This window comes from Cynocephalus volans, chromosome 3, assembly GCF_027409185.1.
Source record: "Cynocephalus volans isolate mCynVol1 chromosome 3, mCynVol1.pri, whole genome shotgun sequence".
Classification (NCBI taxonomy): domain Eukaryota; kingdom Metazoa; phylum Chordata; class Mammalia; order Dermoptera; family Cynocephalidae; genus Cynocephalus; species Cynocephalus volans.
Window position 1 is genome coordinate 157,538,162 of NC_084462.1, and position 17,397 is coordinate 157,555,558.

The window sequence follows — 17,397 nt, forward strand, 5'->3', positions numbered from 1 at the left end:
GGACAGGTAGATGGTCAGGAAGACAGATACTTACAGAGAAGTCTGGGAGGAAGACACAGGCTGTGATTTGATAATAAGTGGAAGCTGTGCTCTGAGCCAGCCTCTCCTGCCCCCATCTCAGCCTCCTCCTGTCCCACTCCTCTCTCCACAGCTTTTCCTGAACCCTATAAGTATGGATGGGGCTGTTTTACTTATCCTGTCCATCAAGAGGAACCCCAAATCCAGGATGGAAGAGCTTGACATTTCCGTAAGTGATCAAATGGTAGGGGCTTGCACCAGGGTGCGAGCTAGTCACCATGCATGCCCACTCTGTGTCGGCCATGTCATCCGCTCTCTCTCCCAGGCCCTCACACAAATGCTCCATGGAAAGGTCACTCCTTTTGCTACAACTCTGCCCTCTCCAGGGTTCCTTTCAGTAGGAGGAGCCATTCAGTCAATAACATGACAGTGAGAAATAATTTACCAGATCCTGGGACCTCAGAATGTGAACACCTGAGCATAGAGATAAGGAAACACCAAATAGAAAGTGGGAGGACTCCACAACAGAATTTGTTTACCATCAGCTTTGCTAATGAATGGCCCTGGATCCCAGGATGGTTCCAGAATCACAGGACTTTTAGAATCTGGGTATTAAAACATACACAAACTTGTATTTTCATTTCATGACTTGGCCTATTATACTCAGTAGTATTGGAGAGTGCAAATCTCTTGAGGGAAGAGGAAAGCCCAAGGAGGTGACTTCAGACTCCTCCCAGGTACTCTTCCTGAATCAGCATAGAGCGGTAGCTGGTAATAACAATATTCTGTACTTGTCTACCATTTTATATTCTTTTTTTCCCAAAAGTGTTTTTATATATGTCATCTCATTTGATCCTACTCCAGGAGGTAGGTAGAGTATTGTATTAATACCTTAGGGCAGCTGTGACAAAGTACCACACACTGGGTGGCTTAGACAACAGAAATGTATTCTCTCTCAGTTCTGGAGGCTGGATGTCCAAAATCAAGGTGTCAGCAGGGTTAGTTCCTTCTAAGGGGTGGGAGGAAGAACCTGTTCCAGACCTATCTCCTAGCTGCTGCAGGTTGCTGGCAATCCTTAGCGTTCCTTTGTGTGTAGAAGAATCACCCCAGTCTCTGCCTTCTGCTTCAAAGGGCTTTCTCCCTGTGTGCATGTCTGTCTCTGTATCCAAATGTCCCCTTTTTATAAGGTCACAGTCATATTGGATTAGGGCCCACCCTAATGGCCTCATTTTAGCTTGATCATTTGCAAAAACCCTGTTTCCAAATCAGTTCACATTCACAGCTACTGGGGATTAGGACTTCAACATCTTTTTGGAGGGAGGAAGGAAAGTCAACCCCAACAAGTACTTTTTCTCATTTTCCCATTTTACATGTAAGGAAGCTGAAACAGAAAGGTTAGGTCATTTGCCCAGGATGCACAGCAAATGAGAAACACAGCAAGGAGTAAGCCCGGGGCTTCTGCCTCTACTCTAGAGTCCTATAAAGTTACCATGGTAAAGTCCTTTTACATTTTTTAATGCCACACAAATATAATGTTTTGTAAGATTTTTTTTGACGGCTGGCCTATATGGTTATCCAAACCCTTGGAGTTATCAGTACCACACTCTCCCTAGTGAGCTAACCAGCCAGTCCCAGTAAGATTACTTTAATGCCTTGCAATTATATCAGGTATGACACTTTGAACATTTAAACCCAAGCTCCGTAGAATTGAACAGTTAGCAAAATTTGGATTTCTACTTGCCACATATTATGAAGCATTATAAAAACAGAGCTGATTTTCTTTACACTGTTTTCTTCACCCCTCCTCTCTGCCCCAGCCCCTTCTTGTGCTCCTGGGTCTTTCTCCTCAGAGCCCCGTCCTCCACCCCCATACTCCAGCTCTGACTTTGCACCCCAGATGCTACCTTAGCCCCCACCACCCCTGCCTCTGAGCCTCGGCCACAGGATCAGATTTGGTTGGCATTTGTTTTTTCCCCTGCAGTGCAGGTTGGAGGCACGGACCCAGGCACTGCCTTGGCGTGTTTGAGGGAACATTAGAAATGGAGCTGTGTAGGCCCTAGATGGCACATTAACCCATGAGCTGTGATCACATTGCCACTTAACAAGCCTACCAGAACAAATAAGTCTGAATTAGCCTTTTCCTTCCCTTTTATCAATGATGCTGCCATAACTCTAAACGGTGTTGGAATTCCTCCTTTGTAGATGCTTCTAGAGTTTTCTCTAGAATATCTACAGTCTTTAGCCCATAAGCATAGGTTTAATTCTTTAAAAAGGCAAAAGGTACTCAGAACCACATCTGAGGAGTGAAGCGGGTTGGTCAAACTGGAAAAGGCTGGGTTTGATCACACGATTTCACAGAACACATATTCTCCCAGGTCCTGCACATCAGCCTTCAGGGCTCTTTTGATGTTTTTTAAAGGACCAGTGTCCCAAATCCATAGTTGTATATTGTCCATTGCACGCAGACACTTATGCTCACCATCTGAGAGCAGAGCTGAGTTGGCAGCATGTGACGAGTCACCAGCACTCAACGGAAGCTCTGGACAAAATCATGTAGGAAACACACAAGTCAAATCACAAGCTCTAAAACACCGGAACTATCCCACTAGGAGCAGCACTGTAGAACAAACTGGAAAAGATGAAACTTCCTGAGTTGGGCTTGGGTGGGATAGGGAGGGCCCACTGGTCAGCAGGGAGTGGCACAATGGCGGTGTCCTGGCCATTGGGTCCCCTCTCTCCCTGCCACAGAATGTGCTGGTGTCTGAGCAGTTCATGAAAATACTGGATGGAGTGTACGCCGTTCACCCCCAGCTAGACGTGGTGTACAAAGCAGTGCAAGTGCTCTCTGCCAAGAAAACCATCCTCCTGTGGACAGACCCCATGAAACTGATCCAGGTGAGCTCCTGCCTTCCTCTCGGAGCCTCCAGGGAGCCCTGGAGAAAGCTGGCCTAGGGGTGCAAATCAGCTGCCCAGAGTTTCCCTTTCCCCAAAGCGTTTGCACAATCCTCTCTGACAAGGAATGTCTCAGTCCCTTGGGCTGCAGGCGTGGAATATTCCCTGCAAATGTCGGATCTCTCAGCAGTGCTTCTCAACTCCCAGAGGAAGGGAAGAACTGAGATTGGGCTGAAGTAGGAGGGGCTTGGCGCAGGATGGATTCTCCTACCCAGGCTCCTCCACTTGCTAATATATGCCCAAAGGCAAGTCACTGAAGCTCTCTGTGCCTCAGTCTCTTCACCTTTAAGATGGGCAAAATAATAGTACCCACCCCAGTAGGATTGCTTGGAAGATTAAATTACGTAATATGCACGAAGTGCTTAGAAGAATGTCTGGCATATAATAAGCACCCAATAAACACAGGTTCACTCCAGCAGTTCATAAGGATGCCAAGACATCCCTGTGGTCATGATGGCTATTTGGTGGCTTTTGCTAAAGAAGAACACCTGAGTCCTTTATTTCTAGTGCTAACCTGCACCTGGCTTGAGTCTTAGCTTGTATCTGGCAATCACAGGAGGCAGATGTAACAGTGGAAATAAAAAATCAGAGAATATTAGAGCTGAAAGGGATGTTATTGCTCATCTAGTCCCATCGCCTCACAGAGCAGTGACCACACCCAGGTCTGGCGTGTCCACCACTGGCCTCTCACCTGGCGGTGGAGGTGAGTAGCCTGATGCTGGTTGCAGACTGGCTGCTATTGGTAGAAGCAGGAACAGGATGATGCTGTCAAGTGCAGGTTCTGCAGGGTGTGTGTGCAAGGTTGCTACTTTCCCCTGATTGGTCTGCTCTGTGCCTCAGTTTCCAGGACTAAATAAAGAGCTCTTGTGTGAAAATTCTAGAAGGCAAAGGGGTATTAAGTATTTTTATGAGTGAGATGACTTTAGATAGAACCAAAGGGAAACCCATTCTGCAAGGGGAGCAGGATGCCCCAGTGAACAGGAATGGAGTAGTCTGATGCCAAGTGGGGGCCCCACCCCTTGTTTTAAAATAGCGTAGAGAAAGAATCTCGGAGTAGAGACCAGACTGGCAGTGTAAAACATGGTCCTTCCCCTCAGGGGCCCAATGATCTGGTTGGAAAGATGGGACAGAAACAGTAATGACCAATAGAAAGTGTAATATGATGAACAATAAACAAGAGACGAGGGCAGCAAATAGAATCAGAATCCAAATTAGAGATTATAGGAGCAGGCGAACAGAAAAGCGTGGCTTCCTAGCAGAGATGGGATTGGGAAGGGCCTTGAAGAGTGGAAAGGGTTCAGCGAGCCACGGGCATGGGAGGGTGTTCTGGGAAGGGGATTCCCACCAGCCAAGGCAGAGAGGTGGGACTGCACTCGGTGGGATTGCCTGCAGTGGGACTGCACTCGGTGGGACTGCACTCGGTGGGACTGCCTGCAGTGGGACTGCACTCGGTGGGACTGCACTCAGTGGGACTGCACTCGGTGGGACTGCCTGCAGTGGGACTGCACTCGGTGGGACTGCACTCAGTGGGACTGCACTCGGTGGGACTGCTCGCAGCATGTTTGGGGGATGTGAACAGAACCACATGGCTCTTACAGAACAACCACGTGGTTCCAGCCATGGAGAAACCTGGAAGTTAAAGCTGGCAGGGAGGCTGGGCTGGATGTGGCGGTCCTCACATTTTAGGCTCAGAGTTCAAGTGTGATTCCATGGAGAGCAGGAAGCTGGCGAGAGCATTTGAGAACAGTGGATGTGGTGTGAACGCAGCAGAACTGAGGGGGGAGACTTTTCCGGCAATGGGGAGTGAAATGAACTGAAGGGGGTAAAAATGAGAGTAGGAAAACCAGTGAGGACACTACTGGAGTATCCAAAATATGAAATAGTGACAGAGAATGACAACGGACGTGAAGGACGGATGTGAGAGGTATCATGGAAACATCTCCAGGACTTGGTGGATGGTCAGGGGTGTGTGTGCATGTGTTGGGAGAAGGGAGGCCTGTGGTGATAAGAGAGACCCAAAGACAGTCCCAAATTTTAAGCCCAGGAGGCTGAGAGACAGATGGTGACATTGCCAGAGGCAGGGAAGTCCGGATGGGGCCGTGCCTGCCGCTCCCCCGTTCTCCACATTCGAGCCCCTCTGGATTGCTCCCTGTCCCTCTGTGCATCAGTTCTCTGTTAACTCCAGTCCTGTGCCTGGGACACGCTTCTCCTGGTCCTCTGTGTCAGCTCAGTCCTACCTGTTCTCCAGGTCTCTACTCAAGCGTCACTTCCTTGGGGAACCCTTCTCAGATTCCCTAGTCCACAGTACATGCCCTTGCCATGGTCCCTGCTCCCGGCTGTACCCTTGCACTGCAACACTGCCACCTCCCCAGGGCAGGGGCTCAGCTGTGTCTTATCAACAGCACCCACCAAAGTAACAGGCCCTGGAACTGGTCAAGGTTCTTCATTACTGACCACAGAATCTGCTCTAGCTAGGTTAAGCACAGAGGGATTTATTACAAGAGATGGACCACGGAAACATTGGGAGGGTGGAAGAAACAGACTCTTGGTTTAGATTTTAAAAATGGCTCCCAAAACACTCCAACTGGGTTGCCAAGATGGTTGCTGCTTCTGCTATGATCAGGAAGCTGCACAATCGGGAGCCCCTGCTGGGTGGGGTGGGGCTGCTGGGAACCGGGCCAGCGCCCAGGAACCATCGTGGCATGTCACCCTGCCAAGCCCCAGCCTGTTTATGCCCCAGCATAGACAACCGCTAGCATTCTCCTCCACCTTTCTACACCTGGGAGCTTGGGCCACACTTTTGGGGAAAGAAGGGGAGCTGCGACCATTGTTATAAGGCCAAGCATTTGCTGCCAGTGTCTCTTGCTTCACTCAGAGCTACGCAGACCAGCACAAAATCGCAGTCGTGGACTTCTTCAAGCACTTGAACCCTACTGGAGCAATGGAGATGCCTGTGGGCGAGTTCCGAAAAGCCATGGTGCAGGTGTGCTGACGGCTGGTGGCTGCGGGCTGTGAGTGTGTATGTGTGAGACAGAGAGAGAGACACACACACAGAAACAGAGAGACAGGGAAAGGGGGGCAGGGAGGCAGAGAGGCACAAACACCCCGTAGAGCTTCCTGGGATTGGCCCTAGGACACTCGTGTCATTATCTAGACCCAGAGGGAAGCCTAAGTCTTCCTCGACCCCCTGCTGACATCATCCTCTGTGCCACCAGCTGTAGGGCTTGATGCCACTGATGGCCCAAGGTGCCACCTAAAGACACACGCTGTCCATCTTGCAGGCCTCTCTCCTCACTGCATTTGGCTGCTGGGCAGATGAAAACGGGAGTGAGAAGAGACCTCATCCCAAAGCCCCAGTATTTCCACCTTTGGCCCTATTGTCTTGCCTGAAATCCCACATTCCCCCCACTCTCCGTATGACCAAGGTGCTGAAATCCCCTTGAAATGCACACTTGGAGGGTCCATCGTCAGAGCGTCCTAGGAGGGAACTGGACCTGCAAGAATAGGACTCAGAAGGGGAAGTTCTGGGGCCCACGCAGGGGCGGAAAAGACACTCGGTGCCCAGGCCTGTGTGAAGCGGACTGGCCAGGACTCGGCAGCAGGAAGAGGGGACCTCATATGCTGCAGAGGAGAGTTCCTGTCCACCCCAGGGCCACCTGTGTCACCTGGGCCCTGAGCTCCTTCCCCTTACCACTCCCCGGGAAATGGGGGCCCTCTGGAGTCTGGATAATGACCCGTGGGTGGGGACTTCATGCAGCCCCTGCAGGTTGTGGGTTCAGTTTCCTCAACCACCCATGGTCCCAAGAGGAGCAAGGCATTGTGGCGTGTGTGCATGTGTGTGCGTGTGTGCGCGTGTGCACGACTGTGTGTGAGTATTGGGGAGGGGTCTTCTCGAGGAGTGGGCAGAGAGCTGCATTAACCTCACGGGTTCTGTTCACCTCCTCAGCAAGATAAGGTCCCTGTCAACCGCTACCAAGTAAGGGAGCTGATAAAGAGGCTGGACGACAAGACAGGCAAGGTGGACTTCAGGTCAGCCCAGGCCCAGGGCCGTTCCCAAGGGGCCCCGGCTGGGTGGACGTGAGCTCTTCACCCCCTCTGCCTTCGCTGTGTTAGTTAGAGCCTCCCCATGCTGCAGCGAATGGCTGCCTTTTCTCTGCACCCTAAGGCCAGGCCCCACCGTTTACCTTCCTCCTTATCTTCAATTCCCCTGATCAGCAAAGTCTGAGTCTCTTTCCTGTGCTGTCAGCTGCTGGACCAGTCGCTGGGAACACGAGCAGAAGGACAGCAGCCCAGTGCTCACAGCCTAATCCAAGGTGAGATGGGCAAGTCCCCAGGCCCTGGTGGGGTGGGAGGAGAGATGGGGTGCGGACCGCATGCTCCTGTAGCCCAGAAAGGAGGTACCACTCGGGTGGGAGGTGGTGATGTTTCCGCTGAGGCTGACAAGACAGACACAGACAAGAGGACAGAGGGACACTAGTGCCAAGTGCTGAAGTGTGGGCCAGTGCAGTATGTCGGGGAACCATGGGTCACTCAGTGCTGCCAGGGCTTAGAGAATGAGGCAGGTTGGGACTTTGGCTGAATTCCTTGAAGAGGGAGGAAAGGACCGGGGTGATAGTCATGGCAGTAACCGACACCCCCTGAGCCTCACCCAGCCGAGTACCTGCCATCCACCATCGGGCACGGTACTGAATTCTCATGGTGCCCGCACAGCACTGCCGTCGCCCCCATTTCATAAACGATGAAACTGAGCTTTAGAGCGCCAAGCAGAGAAGCTAAGTTCTCTCAGCTGGAAAGGGGCAGCTCTGGCCCTAGTTCCCAGGCCTGTGTGGTTCCAGAACCTGCCCTCTTGTGCCACACCCCTGGCCCAGGTGCAGGACACTGCTGCCCCTGCCAAGCAGCCAGGAAGGGCAGACTGGCCCAGCTGCAACCTGTTCCACTCGTGAGGGTGAAGCGCTCAGTCTCCCTCGTCCTTAAAAATGGGCTGATAATCACAGCACCCAAGAGGGTTTCTTGAGAACTGAGCAGGGAAAATACAGGTAGGGGCTGGCGCATGGTGGCGTCACTCAGCAGTGACACTGTCATCCAGTGAAGGGGCCGCAGGGATGCCCAGGCTCGCACTCCCCGGTGCCACCCACTCTTGTGCTGCTTCGGGCCTCTGTCCTGCGCCTCCTCACCTGTCCTCCCTAACGTGGGGTCTCTTATTCCTCGGGAAGCTGGTGGCAAGTGCCCAGATGGGGGTCTCAAGACCTGGTCCCAAGTCCAGCAAACTCTCCAGGTTTGCAGACGAAGTCACATGGCTGTGGAGAGGCAGAACTGAGGTCTGGGTCCCCGAGTCTCAGGGCCACCTCACATTGCTCCTCAGATCCACATCAACGTTTTATTAGTTTTGATGAAAGAGCAGAGTTGTGATTTTTATTGTTGCCTGAATCTTTTTTATTTTTATTTTTTGTTGCAAATAATACCTACATCTAAAAATTCTAAATCCACAGAAGTATAGCAAGGAGAAAATGAAGGTCCTCTTTTATCTTGCCCCACAGTTCGCTCTGCCTCCCCAAAGGGCTCCCAGGAACAAGTTCAGGTGCAGGTTTCTATGCTTTGTCCCATGCACTTGAAATCATGTGTGTGAGCGTGTGAGGGCAGATATGTTAAAAACATGGGTCCTAGGGCCAGACCACCTGAGTGCCAATCCCAGTTCCAGTGGGACCTTGGGCAAGTTACCCCATCTCCTTTACCTCAAGTTCCTCATCTGTACTATGGGGCTAATAATAGTACCCACAGCATAGGAGTTGGTGAGGATTAAATGAGTTAATTAATGCTTGTAAAGCATTTAGAACACTCCCTGGCACATGGTAAGTGGGCTTGCCATACATCCATGTCTTTATTATAGATGGTTTTACACACACACACGCACACACGCGCACACACACGCACGCACGCACGCACGCGCACACACACGCACACACACACGCACGGTTTCTTACCATAAAAAGGATCATACTATCATGTTTCTCTCAGCTTGTTTTGCCTTAACAGTGCACCTTGGTGATCTTTCCATGATGGCACATTTAGATCCATCTCAGTCTTTTTAATTGCCACATAATATTTCATAGTATAGCGGTCTTGTAATTTCGTCTTATTTTTATGGGCATTTAAGCTATTTCCAACATTTTGCTGCTACAAATAATACTGACACAAACATCCTTGTGTAGATAGTGTTTGCACATGTGTTTCTCTAAAATAGGCTTGGTGGGGCAGACCCAGCAATTGCTGGGTCAAAGGGTGTACACATTCTAAAATTTAAATCAGCTGCCCCCTTGTCAACCATCCTGCGCCAACACTGCACCTGCCCGCGTGCAGCTTTCTGCTAGGGTGAGAGATGGGTTTACAAATGGTCTCGTCTGGACCTGAGCCTGTCTTAGCATTCAGCCATCAGCCATGAGGCTACCCTGGTGCTCAGCATTATTCCCTTACCTTTCAAGCCAGCTTCTTGGAATGCTGAAGCCACAGGCACAAGTCCAGTCTGGAAAGTAGTCTCATTGAGAGAGAAATCCTGGCAAGTCAGATGGTGGCAGGAGGACGCAGAGGTGGCCAAAACCTTGATGGACAAATGCCATCGAGGTCTGTGCACGGGCAAATAAAGTCTGTCTTGGTCTGGGTGACTCTGGGCTGCTGGTGGTGTGCCTTTCACCGGGGGCACCTTCTGGTTTTTGTGGTCACCTGGGGACTTGTTGTAGCCTTGTGAAGAGCCACAAAGACAAATTGGGAACATAAGGGGGTTCCTCGGTGGCAAGAGAAGAGCAGTGGGGAGGAGGCCAGGGCACAAAAGCAGTTGTCACGGTAACTGTAAACTTTGTCAAGGGGAGAAGTTTCTGAGGCAGGAGGCAGTGGCAGGGGGACAGATGCTGAGGAAATGAGGGCAGGGGCCTGTCAAGGCAAACGTGGAGAGTCATATGGAGAAAGTGTGGGACAGGAGACCAAGAGACCTGCATCTACAATTGTCCCTCCTTATCTGCAGCAGATATATTCCCAGACCCCCAGTGGCTGCCTGAAACCACAAATAGTACCGAACCCCAGATATACTTTGTTTTCTCCTATACAGACATGCCTATGACATAGTTTAATTTGTAAGTCAGACACAGTAAGAGATTAACAACAATAACTATTAATAAGGTAGAACAATCATAACAATTCACTGTAATAAAACTTATGTGAATGTGTCTCTCTGTCAAAACATCGGTTGTACTGCACTCACCTATTTTCCGACTGGTTGCCCAGGGGAACGGAAACCACAGAAAGAGAAACTGGATGAAGGGGGTCTACTGTAGCTGTGACCTGGCACCTGGCCCCATGAACTTGGAAGCTGAGTGGTTCCACCTGAGAAATGGAACAGCGGAAATAAAGGTTTCCCAACCCCGTTCTAAGAGATTATCAGTCTGCATTTCATTTTAAAAGTCCTTGAGAAGGTGGGGAGATAGGAAGCACTGAGCGAAAGGAAAGGAATAGTCGAGAACAGCATACGCTGATCAGGTGGGTGCAACGGCACCTTCGAGGGTTTTGATTAGCCTCACTAGTCACCATCGTGGACAAATGAGGGCAGGACCGGTCTTGTGCCCCTCGGCAACACCAGCACTGTGCCTGGCACATAGTAGTTGCTCAATAAAAACCTGTGGCATGAACAAATGCTTTCACCTGGTGATTGTTTGGGGCAAGTTGTGGAAAGCTGGGAAAGTCTGGGGCGGAAGGCAGGCTGCTCTCCAGGCCCACACTTCGGGGCACCGATGGAGGATCCAGGAATCCAGTCACCAGCCTGAGCTGCACTCTGCTTCACCTCCACACTTGGATGCCTCTCTGTACATGTGGCAGAGTCATTATTTGAAATAATTTATGTCTCCCCTCATGTGCCATATTTCCCCTGTTCCTTTCCTTGTTCGAGGTCTTAGCCTCAGTGGGTTTTAGGGCCAGGTTAAAAACAAGTCTAGCTTTATAACCTGGTGTCTAACAAGACTTGTCCCTCCTTTGCTCACATTTCCCACGGCCTAAGCTTACTGGGGAGAACAGAACTTGAGGAGAGAGGCGGGAGGAGGGAAAGGGAAGGTCACAGGAGCTCTGAGAGGAGCTGCCCCAGCACTGCGGGGAGGCGAAGGAGGCCTGTGAGTCCTGCAGGACCTCAGGGCAAGCAGCTGAGCTGTGTGGGGGCCGTTCTTGGGCTGGGCTCCCAGGCTCACCAAAGCTTCCCAGCCCCAAGCATGGCATGAACAGAGCAGAGCAGCAGCTGTGAAGGGTCCCTGTGGGCTGGGACCAAAGGCCCCCAGTGGTATCAGTGTGGACAGATTGCCAAAGACCAGAGGGCTAAAGTTTCAAGTCATTGGCTTGACCCTGAGCATATTCCTGAAACTGAATTTTCATCACTCTGGGTGAAATAGGGCTCAGTGTTAAAATTAGGATGACAAAGGGAAAATAAATACAGTAAGGAGTTTATGGGCTGGGACTGACATCTACGGTACACATCAGGGTGCTCTGTAGATGTCTGGTCTATCTCCCCAAATAAAGTGAAGCCCCTTGAAGTCAGGGATCGTGTCTTTTAAATCTGTTATGACACATACAATTCTCCAAGTGCCCTGCCTGCAACTGAGCATCCAGTAAATGTTGGTGTCTAGGTGGAACCCTGAGGATTACGTGTGGGCTAGAAAGAGAAGCCCTGATGAATCAAAATGTGTAAGGGACAAATTACAAATTCGTAGTGGTTATACATCAATAAAAACAGCAAATTTTTTCAAGACACTTGTTCATCGTCTGCATAAAACTGAAAAGGCAGCAATTGTTCTTATCAAATCTTATTTTTGTTCGGGTGGCTTTGGGAGAATAATAGAGATTATGGGAAAGCAAAAATGTCCCCCCACCACACCTTCTGGACTCCAGGTCACCCCTTGACACTGCCACTCCCAGGTAAGTGAAGATTGGAGAGCCGCACCCCAAACCTGCCTGCAACAGCCCTGGTAGCCTCCCTGAAGGTGGAGTAATTCCTGCTTTTGGTCACTAGGTGTCAGGGCAGCTCCAAAAGTTCTTGTGAGAACTGTGCTTTGAGCTTTTAAGGAAGTTTCCTAAATCTGGAGTCTTTGCCATGTACTTTCTCTGATCTTCCAAACTTCTGCCCTTGAGGAGACTGGCCTGGAATCTGAGCCCTGAGGGGTCCAGCAGCTGGACACCTGGGCAGACTTCCCCAAGGCTACGTGTCCTCATTGTGAATCAAGGTTACTAAGGACTACCTTGCCCCTTTGTTGAAAGGAGGAAGATCAGGCACTCAGGAAGAGCTCCATAAACATCCAGTCCCCATCCCCAGTCAGACTGCCCTAGAACTGGGCAGGACCACAAAAAGACGTGCTCCATTAGGGCAGGACGGCATAAGCACTTTATTGGCTTGATAAGTCAGGAGGTTAGTAGGCAGGAGGACCCCAGCATAAGCTGCAGCACTTCCATGGACCAAAGTAGAGGTAGAGGGACCTTGCAGGAGTAGATGAAGCTGTCAGGGACAGAGATGGCCCAGAGGCATTGGCCCAGCCTTGGATGGTGTCAGGCGCAGCCCAGGGAATCGGCACCTTGGGCTTGCCCCTCTTTCCACACCCAACTCAATCTGGCTTTATGCGCTAACTCTTTGCACACTCACAGTGATTCTGCGCAGTGAGGATCATTGTTATCCCCACTTTACAGATGGGGAAATAGAGGGACGGAGAAGTTAAGCATCTTGCCCAGAGTCCCCCAGCTAGTAATTAGCAATGCTTAGATTCAGACGCTGGCCATGTGTTTCTGGCACCTGAGTTCTTAACCACGATGTTTTCCTGCCCTTCTGTGGCTTCCACGCAGCTTTGTATCAACAGGGTTCCCTGTTTGAATGCATTTGCTCTGTTGACATCCTTTCTGCAAAACAGTGAAGAATAAAAAATTTATAAGCAGGCAGGAGCTCCCAGCCGGGCTGGACTGGCTAATGGGAGGAAGGCAAAGGCAGAAACAGTGATGCTGTGTTGTGGCCAAATTCCCAAGGGCAGGTTGATAAGCCCTCTCCACCCCCTGCATGGCTCAGCAAGTGTACTGGGGCGGTAGGGTGGGAGAAGAGAGGGTGCTTGGAATATCTCTGTGTGCCAGAACCGTCAAGTGGTTAAGCATGTGGGTTCTGGCATTTGGCTGTTCTGGGTCTGTATTCTGTCTGGTGTCACCAACTATCAGCTCTGTGACCCTGAGCAATTCATTCATCCTCTTTGAATTTCAGTTTCCTCATCTATAAATGGGAATGATCATGATCCCCCCTTCTCTATAGGGTTGCTGTGAAGATTTAATGAAATGTGTATGAAACACCAAGCCCAAGGCCTGGCATACAATAAGTGCCTAATATAAGTATGATGTCCTTACAGTGGGAGCTGTAGGTCCAGCAGGGCACGGTAGGCACCAAACCAAGCAGCAGTCTTTAAAACACCTGAGTACCGGGTGTTGGAAATGCCATGGGAGGTGTTCTGATCTCAGGCCTTGACTTAAGCCTTATGTAAAAACAAAAGCATTTGTCCACGGTCATAAGAAGAATTAGAGGAGCCAGCAGCCCTGGTGGACGTGGCACAGGCAGTGCTGCCTCGTAGGCCTGCTAGAACAGGAGACGTAGTGGATATCTGGCATCTTTCTTGGACTGGGGAATGTCCCCAGTCTTAGGAAAAGAGCTGGGACTTGTAGCTGGGACATAGGATCATGCTTACACAAGATATCTACTCCAGATCCAGGACCGAGGATCCATGATCCAAGGAACCGAGGACCTCAGAGAGTTCCCTCTGGCAGCTGCAGCTCAACGTTCTGGAGCAGTGGTGTGCCGATGCTGGTGGGGTTACTCAGGGCCCAGGGCCTGCCGATCTGTGGGGCAAGCTGCAGCGTCTGGTGTCTGGCTGTGGTGGTAGCTATGGTGTCCTCAGGGGACCAGGCCTGCCTTGCCAAGTGAGGGCCTGGAATTTGTTTTAAACAAAAGAAAACAATGCTTGGTAAGGCCAGCCTGTGTCCTAACACTGGCTTCTGACCAGTGGCTTTGAGCTAGAGGAAAGCAACCATTCTTCTCCAGGAAGCCAACATCCTGGAGGGGAAGGGAAACCGAGGGCAGCTGCTGCAAGGCTGCCCTGGGGTCCAGTGGTGCCTTTTATGGAAGGACAGCAGTGTGACCCACAGAAGGGTTTTTTTTGTTTTGTTTTGCTGCCACCTTAGGGCATCTGTGGATGAACTGGAGGGAGGGTGACTGGCTGGCTGCTGTGGGTTACAAGATACCTGAGGTGTAACTCTTGTGCTTGTGTAGATGTGCTGTGGTATAATAAAGAATATCACTGGTCATTTTCTGAGTTCTTGGCACAGAGCTTCAAAGCCCTTGGAATTTCCTGAGTGACAGAAATCTATTATGCTAATGAGGCGACTTGGGGTAGGCCCCTAGAAAGCTTCAGGATGGGGGCTGGTCACCAGAAAGACCAACCATGTAAGTAAAGGTTGAGACTTTCAGCTGACAGACCTCCAGGAAGGAGAGGAGAGATGCTAGAGATGGAGGTCAGTCACACGGCCAGTGTTTAATCAGTCACACCTACATAATGAAACCCCAATAAAAACTCTGGACATCAAGGCTTGGTGGAGCTTCCCAGTTTGTGAACAAGTCAGTGTGCCCTGATTCCACAGAGAGAGGATTGGGATGTCTGCAACCCCTCCCAGATCTTGCCCTATGTGTCTCTCTATGTGGCTATTCCTACGTTGTATCTTTTTTTTTTTTTTTTTTTTGGCAGCTGGTCTGTATGGGGATCTGAACGCTTGTCCTTGGTGTTATATGCACCCTTTATAACAAAACCGTAATTTTAAGTATAGTACATTCGGTGAGTTCTGTGAGTCATTCTAGTAAATTATCGAACCTGAGGAGGTAGTGAGAACCCCCAAATTTGTAGCTGGCCACTTAGAGTACAGGTGTCCTGGGGATCCCACTTGCACTGGCATCTGAAGTAGGAGCAGTTTTATGGAGGACTGAGTGCTTAAACCAGTAGAGTCTGATGCTAACTCCAGGGTGGTTAGTGTCAGAATTGAGTTGCAGTACACCCCAGTTGGTGTTAGTCCAAGTTGGGTGGAAACAGAACACGTGTACACAAAAGCATGCTCACATTTGAATTTTAGAGATGTGGTGTGTGTGCGTCAATGTGTCCATGCCCCAAAGTAGGGGCTTGTCTGTGAGCCAAGCCCCAGACCCACCTGCTCCCAGCTGTACCTCTGTTTTCCCAGCAGAGGACCCTCCAACCTCACAAGTCCTCCATCTCTGCAAAGCTTTACCCGCTCTCTAAGGCCTGTTTCAGGAAACATAGGAATAGAAGATAGGACCCTACACTAGTTCAAGGTGCTGGAAAAAGGCAGCAATGTGGCTGGCTTCAGTGACACACCACACCAGGGGAGCCCGAGCCAGAATCCTCAACCTACCTGGGGAGCAGACTTCTCCACCTGGGGGCAGATTGAGGTTCTGTAGGGACTGAACTTATACAGTTTAAGGGCCCTCTTTAAAAAAACAAATTTACAAATACAATGTTAATGATAGAAAGCGGATGTTTATTTAGAATGAGGGGGGGAAATCACAACAAATGACACATTTAAAAAAAAAATAACCATGCCACAAACCTCAAATCTTCCCAGGGCCTTGGAAGGAGGCCTCGCTGAAGTGAGGGTCCCTGCAGCTCGAGCTTCTCAGCTTTGCAGTCACTCTGCCCCGCCTGCATCTCCTCCGGCACCCCATGCTCTGCTGCAGGAAGGGAAGCCTGGGGCAGCGACCAGACACTTTCCTAATTCCTTAGCCCACCGTGCCAAGAGGAAAGGCTGGAAGGACTTCAACTCCGAGGGTTCTGCCCTCCATACCTCTTTCCTCTGTGGAGCAGTCAGTTGTGGTCACACCATGAACCCCGTCCCTTCCCTCACTGTCACACCCTGGAGGCTGCGATCCCTACTCCCTGCTTTTGCAGGACATGAGGCAGTTCCTGGGGCTTCTTTCCTGAGCCCCGACTCCACAGTGGGTCCTTGATCCATTTGGTGTTATTTCAAGACTGTGCAACCCACAGCCCTTAAAATGCCTTTCCCAAGTGCACTGTGATGCAAAAAATAATCCCTTCTTGAGATTAGTAAGGAGAAAACTTAGAATGCAAACCCTCTGAGAGAGACACACAATGTGAGAGACAGAGAGACAGAGAATATGTATTATTTATACTAAAGTGTAAGTTATTTCAATTAAATTCAATAAATACTTATTAAGGGCTTACTATGTGTTCAGTGCTGTTGTGGGTGCATTTGGGATACGTCCGTGAATAAAAAAGACAAAATCTGTCCCATAAATGGAGTTTACATTCTATCAGGAGGAGACTCACAACAAATAATAAATACTGTATAATAAGCGAATTACACAGTAATGTATGTTAGAAGCGCCACGGGGAAAAAACAGAGCTGGGAAAAGGAGGTTCAAGACGGCCCTTGGTAGTAGCGGCGTGGGGGAGGTTACAATTAAACAGATGAGAAGTGACATTTGAGCAAAGACTTCAAGGTGACTTGGGGGAGCCAGTGGCTGTCTGGGGGAAGAGCTTTCCAGCAGAGGGAACAGGCAGGGACTGCCTGGTGCGGCTGGGAAGGAATAAGGTGCCCGTGTGGCCGGGGAGTGCGGGAAGAAGAGCGTGTTGGGAGCTGAGGTCAGAGGGAAGGGCCGGATCAGGTGGGGCTTTGGGGGCCACTGTAAAATGGGGGTGTCTGAGGGAGATGGGTCCCTGCAGAGGAGTGGCATACGCCAACAACTCTTAGAAGGATTCTCTGGCTGCTGTGTTGAGAACAGACTTTAGGGACCCAAGAGTAGAATCAGGTGGATCAACTGGGCGGCGACTGCAATAATCCAGGGAGGACATGAAGGTGGGAGCAGTGGGGGTGGTGAGATGTGGGCGGAGCCTGGATGTGTTTTAAAGACGGAGTCGACCAGATTTCCTAACAGAAGGGATGTGGACGGTGTGAGCTGAGGTTGCCCCAAGGCTTGGGGTCTGAGCAACTCCATCAACCGAGATGGAAAAAGGCTATGGTGGAGCAGATGTGGGTGGTGGGTGGTGGAGAGAAAGAAAACCAGGAGCTAATTTGGGGACATCTATTGGATATTGCAGATCGGAGTCCAGTGGACATTAGCAATCCAAGAATAGGCTTTGACAGAGGGGTCTGGACTGGGGTGTATTGGGGGTGTATACTTGGGAGTACTGGGAGTACAGATGGTGTTTAATGTCCCTGAGGGTCTCAGTGTAAACAGAGAAGAGAAGGGACCCAGGCCTGGGCCCTGGGGAACTCCAGCATTAAGAGGTCTGCGAGGACAGGAAGAACCAGCAAAGGGGACCAGAGCAGAGACCAGTGAGTGGGAGGCCCCAG

At 50.4% G+C, this 17,397-nt stretch overlaps 1 protein-coding gene across 1 annotated transcript in view; it reads left to right on the forward strand.

Moving 5' to 3' along the window:
- Positions 1–7,277, forward strand: part of LRRC74A (leucine rich repeat containing 74A) — a 29,945-nt gene extending 22,668 nt beyond the window's left edge. Inside the window, exons 11-15 of the mRNA XM_063090150.1 lie at positions 152–247; positions 2,767–2,913; positions 5,846–5,953; positions 6,917–7,047; positions 7,217–7,277. Coding sequence (XP_062946220.1) covers positions 152–247; positions 2,767–2,913; positions 5,846–5,953; positions 6,917–7,047; positions 7,217–7,277 — 543 coding nt within the window. The remainder of the gene's footprint in view (positions 1–151; positions 248–2,766; positions 2,914–5,845; positions 5,954–6,916; positions 7,048–7,216) is intronic.
- The last annotated feature ends 10,120 nt before the right edge of the window (positions 7,278–17,397 follow it).